At 42.1% G+C, this 14701-nt stretch overlaps 1 protein-coding gene and 2 non-coding genes across 3 annotated transcripts; 2 read left to right on the top strand and 1 right to left on the bottom strand.

The window, feature by feature from the left end:
• Nucleotides 1-3172: 3172 nt before the first annotated feature.
• LOC112084944 lies at nt 3173-3279 on the top strand. The gene has a single exon (XR_002898593.1). It is a non-coding gene; the product is annotated as a small nucleolar RNA R71 (small nucleolar RNA).
• Nucleotides 3280-10233: 6954 nt separating this feature from the next.
• On the bottom strand, nt 10234-10340 carry LOC112084876. The gene has a single exon (XR_002898533.1). It is a non-coding gene; the product is annotated as a small nucleolar RNA R71 (small nucleolar RNA).
• Nucleotides 10341-12473: 2133 nt separating this feature from the next.
• LOC112084542 lies at nt 12474-14297 on the top strand. The gene has a single exon (XM_024153691.1). It carries the CDS (start codon nt 12474-12476, stop codon nt 14295-14297), a length of 1824 nt encoding a protein of 607 aa, XP_024009459.1.
• The last annotated feature ends 404 nt before the right edge of the window (nt 14298-14701 follow it).

Raw genomic sequence — 14701 nt, forward strand, 5'->3', positions numbered from 1 at the left:
CATAAAAGTGGTAAAAATCGGGTGTTATTAGAGAATGTCTTCATCATGGTTTCTCTGTAGCAAACCTGCTAAGCACCTTCTACAGAGGACTTCACAGAAGTATGAACTTTCTCTTGACACTGCCAGCAATAGAGATTTTGGTTCAAAGAATGTAGCACTCATCGAAAATCTAGCTGTAGCCAATAGCAACAAAAATCCCGAGTATGATAGATCAAAGAATACTATCATTAGTCATGAGTCAAGGGAGATTTCTGAGCTAAAAATCATGGTAAGTGAACTTCTTAAATTTCAAACAAGAATGTACGTGCTTGTGATACTGCTGTAGGTAATGAGGAAGATGGAGGATATGAAGATGATGGCATATATTCTTAATAAGAGGAGGTAAATTTTGTTGAGCACAAGGGACATATCAGAGCCGGTTCAGTCAAGATTTCAATCATATTTCAAGAATGCCAACTTTAACACCCTTTCATACCGAAGTCAAGGAGCTGAGAACCCCCATAACCAACCTTATCTACAGCAGTAGAGGAATTTTCCAAACAAGTTCCAAAACGGGAACTATGGAGGAGGAAATTTCCAACAAAGACCACCTTTCAATCCTCAACAGGCGCAGACCGGCTCATTAGAAGCAACCCTCTCTCAGCTGAGTAATCAAGTGAAATCTCTTGAACAAAACATGATGCAAACATCTCAGAGCAATGAGAAATCATTTAGAGAGATGGGAGTAAGGATTGACTGTATGTACAATGACTTGAATGGGAAGTTTGAATCTCTTGCAACCCATGTCAAGAAGTTGGAACTACAAATAGGTCAGACTGCAGATTCTATGAAAAGGCAACCATGAGTTTTGCCAGGAAGAGTGGAGGATAACCCAAAGAAGTTCTGCAATGCCATGACAGCAGTCCCTAAGGAAGAACCAGGCGCAGACTCGAAGGAGAATTCACACCATGAAACCCTCATGAAAGATGCAAAAACCGAGCATGAAGGAGGTCAAATCATTTCGCTTAAGGTAACAAAACGTTTACCTGTCCAAAGACTCAAAAAGTCTAAGGATCCAGGGCGTTTTTCTTTCACTTGCTCTATTTCGGGAATTGAATTTTCAGATTGTTTATGTGATTCAGGTTCTAATGTGAGCATTATGTCAAAATCTATTGCTGAGAAACTTGGTATAAGAACACTTGTCCCATCTCCTGTAAGGATAGTCTTTGGTGATTCATCTCAAAGAGAAAAGAAGGAATGATTCAGAACCTGCCATTAGTCATTGGTAATAAGATCATTCCAGCTGATTTCCAAGTCTTAGAGATGGACCAGGAAAAAGAAAGACCTTTGATATTTGGTCGTCCATTCTTAGCAACTGTAGGTGCTATCATTGACCATGCAAATCACTGTTTAGTTTTCTTAAATGTGGACAGGAAAAAGTTCAACAGAACTACACCGGATCAAGCTCCAATCCGCAAGGACAAGCCTAAAGAGAAAGTTTTGGAAGACAAGAAGGAACTAAAAGCACTTGCATCTAAGCAGTTTGCAAATATCAAGATAGTGGTACCACCAGACATCAGCAAGGAAAAGGAAGAAAATTTTGAAGGAATTGTTGAGAAGACAAAACATGTCTTCAAGGATGCTAAAATATTTAAGAGAGAAAAGGAGATTATGATTCACGATGAAAGAGATCCAAAGTTCAAGCTCAAGAGGACTCCAAAGACTCTTATTTCAAGAGATCATGCTTCTTCTTCTCAATCCTGATCCCACCAAGAGTCTAGCTACAAGACTTTAGACAAAAGCGCTTGATGGGAGGCAACCCATCTAGTATTTTTTTTTTATATATTTGATATATATTTTTTTATGCATTTAAGGCTTTCATAAAACCCAGAAAAACCAAAAACATTTAAAAAAACCAGAAAAATACAAAAAGATAGGAGGAAGAAACCGGATACCGGAAAGAAGCAGAGAAGGCCGAAACCATTTTGCCGCGGCCAGGCCACATTCTGCCCCCATTTGAAGTCTCCATACCGCGGCCAAACCATCGTTTACCGTGGCCGTGATCACGCCACCCGCGGCTGATTTCCTGTAAACTGGAGCTTAAAAATCCCGATTTATCCCAGAATTAAACCGGAACTTTCTAAAAATCCCGATGACATCTAGGTTTTTTAGGTTAAAGGATTTCGATTTTAATTGATTCTCCCATTCATCGAAATCTCAAAGCGGTAACGCTGGAGTAGCTAACCAGTGTCCAATCTTAGGTTAAATCCAAGCCACGAGAGTGTTGTATCTGAATTGCCTGAACTGGATCTTATGGACGTCCCCGTCGTAGGAGACGAAAGCTACCTACGGAGGATACATAAGTAGAGATGAATTCCGATCTACAAAGCATGATCTTGTTCTGGCATGAGAGCGAGAGTTAATTGCCATGAATGAGAGATTAGATGATTAGGGTGACGAGAGTTGGCTAACCTTACAAGTGTCTATCCTAGTTTCAGAATCATAGAAAATCCTTACCTAATTTTTTGTGTTATAGATCATGAACCCTAGAGAGAAACCCTAATGCCCAGCATGTTTTTCATCCTTGTTTTGATCTATTTTTATTTCCTGTTTAGCTTAGTAGAAATTGTGACACCAAAACCCCACAAAAAACCCCCATTAGTCTTTGAGTTCTATTACTAATCCAGTTTGAAGTTTCTGCAGGAAAAGACAACTCTCCCTCTGGATCGACATCCTAAGTACTACAACGCACGGCTGTGCACTTGCAGACACTAGAGTTTATAAATTTAAAACTATTTTGCGACAGTAACCCTAACTCGCATCAGGTGCCTGTGCTCCTACATAGTTCACTTCTTCTTCTTGAAAGGCTGGAATGTGATTGATATCACAAGGTCCTTCGTCTTCTGCGCCATTGTTTGTCTCAAAAGCATAGATTGGGCGATTGTTGCTTTTCAAAAGCTGGCTCATCATGTTCTTCAACTCGGTTATCACCTTGTTGTCTGTTCCAATTTGCTTTGTCGATCGATTGTACTGGGGACAATTATTGCTTTTACCTTGAGCCTAATTTTCGATGAGGGCTCTTCCTTGTGCTATCGTCTTTTGTCCAAAATCTCCATTGCTAGCTGTATCAAACGAAAGTTTGTATTTTGGTTGCAAACCTCGTTAAAATGTGCTCAGCAGGCTAGATCCGGGAAATCCATGGTGAGGGCAGTCACGTACATACTCCCTAAAACGTTCCCAGGCTTCGTAGAAAGGTTTAGTCGGTCCTTGCTGAAAGCTTGAGATATTGGTTCTCAGCAAGTTCGACCTTGACTTAGTATAGAAGTGGTTCAGAAAAGCAGTTTTGCATTCTTCCCAATTAGTGATCGATCCTGCATGCAAAGATTTCAACCAACGGCTTTATCTGCTAATGAAAAAGGGGAAAACATACACTTTAAATAGTCTGCTGGAACTTGGTTTGTCCTCATCATGCTGCAGATTTCTTCAAAGAGCTCGATATGGTCCATTGGATGTTCAGACGGAACTCCATGGACATGGTTTTGTTTCACCAAAAAGATGATTTGAGGCTTGACTTCAAACTCATTCCGGTTTGGGAATGGTACTTGAATTGCGGATCGGTTCTGAAAATTCTGAGTAGGTGCATCGAAATCAGCTATGCGGTGGTTCCTGGCTTGTCTTCGGTGTTGATTTGCTTGCTGAACAAGGCGGTTAATGCGCCCATTCGGCTGCATCTCCTGGTTGTTACCATCGGCTGCATTGATAGGTGCATCAAGGTCTTCGCGTTCTTCTCTCTCTCGGTTTTGAGGATTTCGTGGAGGAATTTCATTCTCTTCTCCATCTTGTCGAGCATGATCACCTTCTCCGTGATCATTCTCTTTCGTATCTGTCTATCTCGTTTAGAATTGGATGTTTTCTACATGTCTGCGCCTGGTATTCATGCAATTCAGAGAAAAACAAAAGAAGGGAAAGATAATTCAGCAAACTTTAAGAAAAAACTAGAGATCAGATGTCTAAAACAGAAATTAGAACAAGAAAAATAACAAAGACAGCGAAACAAATCCCCGACAACGGTGCCAAAAAACTTGATGTGTCTACTGCGTGAGGGAACAAGTTTTACCCTCAATAAAACAAATGAAAGCCGCAAGTGCATAGCTAATCAATTGTAGTACTTAGGGATCGAATCCACAGAGATTTGTGTCTGGTATTCTTCTATGGTTTCTAACTTTATGTCTAGACTAGATTGGTTTTAGGGGTTGGTTGTTTGTCACGGATTAAACTAAAACTAAAGAAAGCAAATAAATATATCCTAAAGAGCAAGTAGAAAATCGAATGAAAAGCAAATGAAGCAAGCAGAATATCGAACTAAAGCAAATAAAATGCAGATCTAAATGAGCAAATAAAAATCGATTGGTTTGTAAACTATGGCTAAAAACACTGAGCTTTTGGGAACTCTACAGGGATCATAATCGGTTTCAACACTAGGGATTATAGATTGGGATTGACGGATATCGAAATATAGGGTTCTAGAGCTAGAGTACGGCGGTATGACTACGTCACTGTCGTGATCATAACAAACTGTTTCTCGCAACCCTGAACAGTAGGTTTCCACTCTGGCCCTGGAAGGGAGAGAACGCAAGAGCTGCACAGGACTTGTCAGTACTCACGATTTCGCCGCAGGTAGGTTTCCACTCCTACGGAAAAATCACCTATTTCATTCTAGGCCAAATAATTAATGAAAACTTTCGCAACACTAACTATCTAGATCAGATACGAGGTGATCAAGCAAGCATACATGCAATAAGGACTAGAATAAATAGAGAACAATGTTAAAATCCCAGATCTATAAATCTAGATGTCTTAATCGATTATGAGAGCCCCTTTCGGAACCCTAAACCCAACTCGGGATATACTCAGATATGGTTGAGGTCGACATCATCATTGGTTTTAATAAAAGCAATCAAAAACAGTAAAGAAAAGAGATGAAAGAAAGCTTCTCTATTGAAGAACTCAGAGTTAAACAATATTCTCTAAAAATCACATAAAACGGCTGAAGAAAAAGGGTTTTTGTAAAAGTATGAAGGTCATATCTAAAAAAGACCTAAATGACAAGTATTTATAGTCTTTAATACTCCATGGTCTCTAGGGTTCCGGAATTGAAGCAGAGAAATGACTTTGGGCTTCAGAAATATGGGCTTTTAATCGAAGATGGCTGGCTGCGGTCGGGAGTAACATGGCCGCGGGAAATAGAGGCTTGGCCACGGTCGTGCAGGTCGTTACCTCGGTGGATGGGTCGGTGGCCGTGGTCGCGAGACTTGCTGGCCGTCTTCGAGTGTCTCCGAGGCAAATGGAATATCTTGAGATCCAATCGTTGGAATATCTCCAAACCAAGTGCATTTGAAAGCTGGTTGATTTTTCTATAAGTTGTCCAATTTTGAGGGTGATCAGACGGTGAGAAGGTCTTCGTCTCTCCAAGAGTGTTCTGACAGTCTGCATTTATCCAAAAGAGTCTTTTTGTTCCAATTTGTGCCTCTTTATCCCAAATTAGTTGAAAAGTCTTTTAAAATCCGAAAACATAGAAATCCTTTGAAAACTTTGAAAATGGAGTAAAAACACATGTAAAAGACATTAAAGTGATCCATAAAAATGGTCAAAATCTGGTGTTATCAAGAGGTACAGTCAAGGGGTGTTGTTGTTTATAAAAAAAGGAGCTGCATTACAACATGCCAGCTCAAAAGGCGGAGGAAGAAGTAGACAAAATAAGGGGGGGGGGAAACTTCATCTGAGCACAAGAAAAAGAAAATGGAGCTCTGGAGGGTCGCCCTCTCCAAACCGCCTACCCTGAGCCATCATTTCCCTCCAAGAGGAAGATGAAGGGAAAAGATCACGCGCCACTTCAAGCCTCTGCACTGTCTTGGAGAGAGAGAGGTTGATGACCGAAGGAGACCACCAGAGACGACATTCCCACCACCAAAGGATGGAGAAGGAAGACCAGATCCCACAAGTAGCGGGGTAGTTGTAGGATGAAGGCAGGAAAAAGGCTATGGCCCGCACCCTGGAAACCTAACAACGGAGAAGGGCGGAATCAGCGCTAGGTCTAGGTTCGAGAAAAGCAAATTGGAAGATGGGAGAAAGTTACCTGGGAGGCGCCACTGGACAGGGAATCCGAGGATATTAAGGGAGACTGCAAGCATAAAGAAGTCGTCGTAGGAGTCTACGGGGCCTACGGGGGATCGCATCAAGGGTCTCTCCATGAGTCTGTACATCAACGGGTGGCCTGGAACCCTGATAACACCGTATTTTGACTACTTTTATTGATCGTTTTCTAAATACGTTTTCAATGCTTTTATTTCTTTTAAGTATTTTTATTATGGATTTCTAGTGTTTATAGTTTCAAAAAAATTTCAGGAAACTTAGGAAAAAGCTTAGCAAAATGGATATAAGATCAGATTTTCAGCTTAGAGTCATACCGCCAGAAGTTCACTCTCAAATGAAGACCTTCTCACCGTCTGAACCAGCTCAAATTTGGAGACCTTAAAAGATGGAACAAACAGCTTTCCAGCACACTTGAAACCAAGACAATCCCTAAATATCTGACCGCGAAAGGGCTCTTAGAGGATGCATCGTCACGTGCGGAAGACTGGGAGTGACAGATGGCCAAGAAGAAGGGCACTGTGGCTTTGGGAGGATAGAGCACATGAATCGCGCGGGGCCTAGGCAGAAGAAGCCCAGAGCTCAACGATAAGAGCCTAAACCCAAGCGGATAAGCCTGTTCACGGACAATGGAGCCCTACAAAGCCTTCAAGCGAGCAAGAAATTCATCAAGGAGTCAGCCCACCAAAGAGTCCAGTGGAGACGACGTGCCTAATAAAAATAATAACGGAGAGAAATTAATCGGCGAAATAAAAGAGGAAGTTCTCCACTTGATTGTCTTGCCACCAAATGTGCTTCTCCGACTCTCCTGAAGAAAACTTGCTACGACATTCGGGGTGTCTACTCCGACGAGGCTGATATGTTCATAATTTGCATCATTTAGGTTGTATATTTCATTCCAAATCATATCTTATTTCATTCATTTTAGGTCTTTAGGGGTTGTTTTAGGACTTAGGAGTTGCATTAGGTCCCAATGAGTTTTTGCATGTTTGGAGTGTTTATCAGGTGCATTTGGAGCTATTTGGAGTTGAAAAGGTGAATCCAGGAAGAGAAATGGTGATCAAGGCTTGAAAGATGGTGAAAATGGGTTTTGGAGGTTCTCGGCCATTCTCGCGTACCGCAGGAAGGTTTTTCTCGGCCATTCGCATGTACCGCGGGTGGATTTCTCGGGCAAAACGCGTACCTGCTAGTTAAGTTTTTCGGCCAAAATATCCGGGTGCAGGCACATTTCTGAAATCGCCTGTCCGGGGAACCTTCAGGTCCGATTCAGCTGTCGGGTGCTTCATCAAAGTTGGAGAAGATTGGATCATGGTTCCCTATCAGGTGGAATCATAGGATTTGGAGGCGTGAGCAGAGAGTTAAGCTCGTCGGAAGAAACCCCTGTCTCGCTGCCGTTTTGGATCGACCCGATAAGCTCCGAAGAATGCGAAGGACGGTGCACTTCCAGACCGATTCAGTTTACAAGGCCTGCATCAGAATCCGAGATATTTGAGTCCTCTTTCCAGAACGTCTGAGATCATTCAATTCGGAGCTATGAGCAAGAAGATAACGTTTCCGGAATGGGTGCATGTCTAGAAGCCTCTTTGGTGATCGTGTCAATGCACTGCGAAGATGAGCCCTCCAGGAAACCTTCGACTTCCCAAGCACCGAAGGTTCCTTCACCAAAGTTGAAGATGTCTGAGTCCTCTATCCTCTGAAACTGGAATCACACCATTCGGACCAGTACCCTAGACGTTATGCTTCCCTGAACGCGAAGTGGTGCGAGGAGCCCTGAACGCTGCGAGATTGATAACCCTTATCAAAGCTTAAATTATGCTAAGGGAAAGATGGCACGGTGGAATGCCACAGTCCACATCTGACCGTGGCACTTGATTGCAGTTCTTCAAGGTTTGACACGATCTTCATGCCACGGCCTACACTTGAATGTGGCAAGGTAACATTTGGCCGCGGAAGGATTTTACTTACATTCGACATTTGACACGGTCTCCACGCCACGGATTTAGACTTGGCCGTGGCAACCTTGTGCAATCTCTCGGCATTTGACACGGTCTCCACGCCACGGCTTTAGACTTGGCCGTGGCAACTTTGTGCAATCTTTTGGCACGACCATGCATCACGACCAGAGGGAACCCGTGGCACCATGATTCATCCAAGAACAAGAGACACAGGACTTGACACGGTCACTTGCCACAGCTTGACCAAAACCTGTTAGACCGTGGCAAACTTCTTCTTTACCCACCAAAGCCGGGTCAGTACCCGGTTTGTTCCGGGCTGACCCGGTTTGCCCAAGGCTTCTATAAATACTTTTTAGACCTAATTTGGAGAGAACTTTATCCTATCTTTAGTCTCCTTTTCCTTTTTGGTGAAAGAACCACTTGTTAATACCTTGCTTTTGAGTTTAATATCGATTTGAAGAGTGTTTTCCATCTTGTTCTATCATTTCTCATCATCAAATCACACTTCTAATCATGATTAACAACACATCTTGCAAAGGATCTAGTGTGTTGATCATGATTAGTGAGTAATCCCATATTAAGGTCTTAGATATGTAGATTAGGGTGCTTAAGTGGTAGATTAGTGAGCTTAGGGGTTAGATCATGCATATTCCATTCTCTACAACCTGTTCTTAATGCTAGATCCATACAAATCATATGTGGTCTAGATTCTGGACATTTCATGCACCAAAAGTGTTTGATGAAATGTCTGAACCAAGGTTGTTAGAGGTTTAAGTGTTATTCATCATGGGAATGATTGTCTATATGCTTAAATGACAGATTAAACTGATTCTTAATGCTTGTTAATTCATGTTTCACTAATGATGATTAGGTTAGAAACTGTTTTGGCATAGGAGTTGATACCTTCATGAGAGGATTAACTTAATTAATGATGTTTAAGTTGAATGGTTTGCTTGATCATATGGTTCATTAGCTCACTAGTTTATCACTGAAGGCACCCTAATCCACTATCATGTCTAAGACCTTTCTCATCATCATACATATATTCTCATCACTTTTCATTTGCTTAGTTCTTTGTTTGATCATTTCTCAGTCATTAATCTTGTTTTAAGTTTATAGTTGTCATTAGTAAATCAAAACCACACTTGCTTGCTTGAATTGAGAAACTGATCACATAGCTTAGTGTCTATCACCACATTCTTGGATTGATAACCTCTTTGTGCTACATTGGCAAGGGGATTGATAGCCCTGAGACCCTAAAAAGTCCTATCTATCAATTGGCGCCGTTGCCAAATTGTGGATTGTTTAGCATTAAGCTCTGATCTGTTCTTGAGATCAAGTGCTTATTTTTTCTTTTTACTGATTACTTTCAAGTTCTGTTTGTGATTTCAGGTGCATGAACACCAGGTTTAAATCAAGAAGCTGTGGTCCACCTTTCCCTCTCAACGACAACATCAATCTTTTGGTACCAAGGAGGAGAAGGGACAGACGCGGAAGACAGATTGATCAGGCTGATATGGAAGAACAAAAGGAGCATGTGGTGGACATAGAACAACCGGTTCAGGAGCAACAGGCTCAGGGTAATGGAGCTGGTAATGGAGTTGGTCAAGGGTTACATCAGGGGAATGTTCATCAGGAACAGGTGCATCAACAGCAAGCTTATGTTCACCAGGGACAAGCTCCAGCTCATCAGCAGAGGCATCAGGCCAATGTACAACAAAGACAACAGGTGCACCACCAACATCAGTCTTTCCAACACCAGCAAAGGAGATATGAGCAGCCACAAGTCTATGTTGGAGAGAATGACAGGGCAAATGCTCATCAGTATGGAGCTGGAATTCAGGCACCACCTGTGCAAAACAACAACTTTGAAGTGAAGGCATCCTTGTTGAATATGGTCCAGAACTCAAAGTTCCATGGATTAGCAATGGAGGATCCCTTGGAACACTTGGATCAATTTGATAAAGTGTGTGACCTGACAAAGATAAATGGAGTTTCTGAAGACAGTTTCAAGCTAAGATTATTCCCCTTCAATCTTGGTGACAAAGCTCATCAATGGGAGAAGAATCTTCCAAGAGGCTCCATTCAAACCTGGGATCAATGCAAGCAAGCCTTCCTATCTAAGTTCTTCTCCACCTCCAGAACTGCAAAACTGAGAAACCAAATCTCTAGTTTCACTCAGCACAGCAATGAGAGTTTTGGTGAAGCATATGAGAGATTCAGGAGCTACACAAACCAATGCCCACACCATGGATTTAGTGAGGCTTCCCTTCTCAGCACACTATATAGAGGAGCTCTTCCCAAGATTAGAAACCAGCTGGATACTGCTTCCAATGGGAACTTTCTGGGAAAGGAGATACATGCTGCTTTAGAGCTAGTGGAGAACTTGGCAATGAGCAATGACACTTATGGTGAAGACTATGACAGATCAAATAGATCTGAAGGTTCAAGCTCAGAACAGAGGCTCAGTATAGAAGTTAAGGAGTTGAGGAGTGAATTGGACAAGTTGAAATTCACAACTCAGAAGCCAATGCATTTTGTTGGTGAGTATGAGGAACCTTCTCAAATCTTTGAGAACATAAGTGAAGAAGGTCTAACCCAGGAAGAGCTTAACTACATTGGGAATCAGAGGTTCCAGAGATATCAGTATGGCAATGCAAATCAGAACCTCTCTTACAGGAACCCCAATGTAGCTAACCCACAAGACCAGGTCTATCCCAATTCTCAAGCTCCAAAGAACTTTGTTCCCAAGAACAACTTTCAAGGGTCTTTCCAACCCAAGAATCAGTTTGCTCACAATCAGGGATTTGGTCAGCAACAGCAACCATTTCAGGGTACTGGTTTCAGTTCACAACAACAGCAAACGACACCACCAGGGTTTGGCCCACCACAGTTCCAGCAGCAAGCGCCGGTTCAACAACAGTTTCAGCCACCAACGGTTCAGCAGCAGCCACAGATGGGGTCAGATATGGTTGGTATTCTGCAACAACTACTTCAGGGTCAACAGATATTTGCAAGCCAGAATGCAGCCATGCAACAGGAAATCAAGGAATTGAAGCAGAACCAGGCCTCAAGCTCAAGGAACCAAGGTCACCTACCTGGAAAACCAGAACCCAACCCCAAGGAATATGCTAAGGCCATTACACTGAGGAGTGGAAAGGAGTTACCTGGTATTGAGAACAACAATGTGATCATTGAGGACAATGATCAAACTGAGGGGGAGGCAGCCTTAAAAGATGATCAAGTTGCTGAGAAACTAAGGAAAGAAAAGGGTAAAGAGGTAGCAAAGGAACCTGAACCAGAAAAGACATATGTGCCACCACCTCCATACCAACCCAAGCTCCCATTTTGATATGATCATGGACAGCACTAAAGACATAGAGCTAGAACCTGAGGAAGGAAAGCTTTGAGCTGAGGAGCTTGTAGCTGAGCAAGAGGAGGCTTTAGTCATTCCGAATGGCCCCATGACAAGATCAAGGACCAAGAAGCTTAAGGAGGATATAGGAGGAGTTCTAGTGGACTTGTGATCCAATCTTGTACTCTTTTTCCCCACCACTAGTTTTGTCCCAATGGGTTTTCTAGTGATGGGTTTTTAATGAGGCAAGGTTGGATCACCCTTTCAATAAGGTCCACTAAGTTTATCCTAAGAGATTCGGCCAAGAGAAGAGGAGCATGCGAAGACATTTGAATTCAACTTAGACAGCTCACACTTGTATTTCCTAAGTATGCATATTGATGGCCGAGACTCTCTTCTATCCTTTATATTCTCTTGTAATCTCATTTGAGAAACCATCTTTCTTTTATCTAAAAACCTTTTCTAAAGTAAAGATCATTTGTTCTTTGAACATCTTAGTTTGTGAGTGTGTCATATCTCTCAAACACCCGATTCTTAGGTGTGTAATATCCTCATAATCAAACCGGTAAATCAAAGGTCTTCCGCAGCCTTTGTGCGACCCCTCGATCCATTCCTTTTGCCCCTCAGTTTGTTACAATTTCAGAAGTTAAAGCTTGTTAAATCCAGTCTCTAGAGTGCCGATTCAGGGAGGTTCATATTAAGTGGTATCAGAGCACATTCTAGTCACTGGAGAAGCGATTTCATCAGGTTGTTTCTATCCATTTCATTTTCGATCTCATATTCTTAGATCTATCACGTCCGCATATAGATCCAGTGTTTATGATTGTATCGTCAATTTTCATCAGTAAATCATTGTGTCTTTTAAACTTTTATCATCGATTTACATCATCGGCAATATCTGTTTAAGTTAAAAATGAAAACCGATCATATTCTAGGGTTTTAGGTTTCGTGAGGAACACGAAGAGTCAATCTTTGCACTTAATCAAGTTTGGGACAAATCTCTAGTGATCTGTTTGTCTTTGGTCTCAGGAACTATGTCGGATCAACACGAGGAGACCAGTGGTAATGGTTTCAATAAACTAATGATGGAAGCCATGATGGCCGAGATGAAGAAACTCATGACCTCTCAACTTGAAGAATTCAGACAAGAGATGCAACAGCATCATTCTGATTCGAGATCAAACAAAGAAACGAGGAGAAGAGATCATGGAAAAGAAAAGGTTCAAGATCCAAATAAGAGCACCAGAGATGAGGAGGCCGATATATACTATGGCCAAGAGAGCAGCTCGTCTAGAGGTAGTAGAAGAAAGCATCGGCGAACTAAAGAAGATAAGGCTACGGTTCCAGATGGTTTGGGAGGCCTTAAGCTACGCATTCCTCCATTTCACGGCAAGAATGATCCTGATGCGTACCTAGACTGGGAAAAAAAAATTGAGTTGGTCTTCAATTGTCAACACTATACTGAGATAAACCGAGTTAACGTGGCAGCGACAAAGTTCTACGACTATGCACTAAGCTGGTGGGATCAAATTGTGACTTCTAGAAGGCGTAATCAGCAGTATCCGGTTAAATCTTGGTCTGAAATGAAATCTTTGCTGAGAAAGAGGTTTGTGCCGAGTCATTATCATCAGGAGCTACATCAACGGATCAGGAGACTCACCCAAGGCAACCGTACAGTGGAAGATTATTATCAAGAACTGGAAACTCTAATGTTGCTAGCTGAGATTACTGAAGATGGTGAGGCTACAATGTCTAGATTCTTGGGAGGACTGAACCGAGAAATCCAAGATCGGCTAGAAATGCAACAATACGAAGAAATCGAGGAGATGCTACATAAAGCGATCTTGATCGAACAACAGCTCAAAAGAAGGTATCCGGTTAAAACTAGCTATGGAGTTGGTATTCCCACTAAAGCCAACTATCCAAAGGAAGAAAAGCCGAGTTACCAAAGAGATAACAAGACAGCGATGAATCCAAAATCAGATGCCAAGCCACCGGTAATAACTCAAGACCACAAGAGCAAGCCAGAAGCTACAACAATTCGTTCTAGAGACGTCCGATGTTTCAAGTGTCACGGTCGAGGACATTACGCGAATGAGTGCTCCAACAAGAGGGTAATAGTCCTCTTAGACAGTGGAGAAATTGAGTCCGAAGAAGAAAAGCTAGACGACTCTAAATCTAATGAGGAGTATGAGGCTATCCCGGCTAGTGGAGAGTTACTTGTAGCTCGGAGGACCCTAAACATTCAAAGTAAAGAAGAAGAGCAAGAGCAAACAGAAAACTTGTTTCATACTCGTTGTCTGGTCCAAGGCAAAGTCTGTAGCCTCATTATTGATGGAGGAAGCTGCACCAACGTGGCTAGTGAGGAGATAGTCAATAAACTTGGACTAAAGATGACCAAGCATCCGAAACCCTACAAGTTGCGATGGCTTAATGAAATCGGGGAAATGAAGGTTCAGAAACAAGTCTTGGTGCCTATTTCTATTGGGAAATATGAAGATGAGGTTCTGCGCGACGTGCTAGCAATGGAGGCTGGACATATTCTTCTTGGAAGACCTTGGCAATCAGATAGAAAAGTTTTACATGACGGCTTTACTAATAAGCATTCTTTTGTTTTCCATGGCAGGAAAATCACATTGATTCCTTTAAAACCGCAAGAGGTATATCAGGATCAGGTCCAAATGAAGCAAAAAGAGAAGCCACCTAAGAAATCCTCTAATTTCTTCCTACGGGCCGGTGATGTTAAGAAAGCTCTTGTTTTACAGCAACCTATCCTCTTATTTGTGTTTAAAAAAGCACTTGCAAATATTACTGACCTGGCACCGGCTCTGCCGAGTAAAATGAATGATCTTTTGTAGATATATCAAGATGTTTTTTCCTGAGGATAATCCAAAAGAGTTGCCACCCATTAGAGGCATAGAACATCAAATTGACTTTGTGCCCGGTGCATCATTGCCTAATAGGCCTGCGTATAGGACCAATCCTGTGGAAACTAAGGAGCTACAAAGGCAGGTGAATGAGCTGATGGAGAAGGGACATATCAGGGAGAGTATGAGCCCTTGTGTCGTACCTGTGTTACTTGTGCCCAAAAAAGATGGGAGCTGGCGCATGTGTGTTGATTGTAGGGCAATAAACAATATCACGGTGAAGTATCGACACCCCATTCCTAGGCTTGATGATATGCTAGATGAATTACATGGTTCTAGTATCTTTTCTAAGATAGAATTAAAAAGTGGCTATCATCAAATTAGGATGAAAGAAG

The sequence above is a fragment of the Eutrema salsugineum genome, unplaced genomic scaffold (genome assembly GCF_000478725.1).
Source record: "Eutrema salsugineum unplaced genomic scaffold, Eutsalg1_0 scaffold_4, whole genome shotgun sequence".
NCBI classification, from domain to species: domain Eukaryota; kingdom Viridiplantae; phylum Streptophyta; class Magnoliopsida; order Brassicales; family Brassicaceae; genus Eutrema; species Eutrema salsugineum.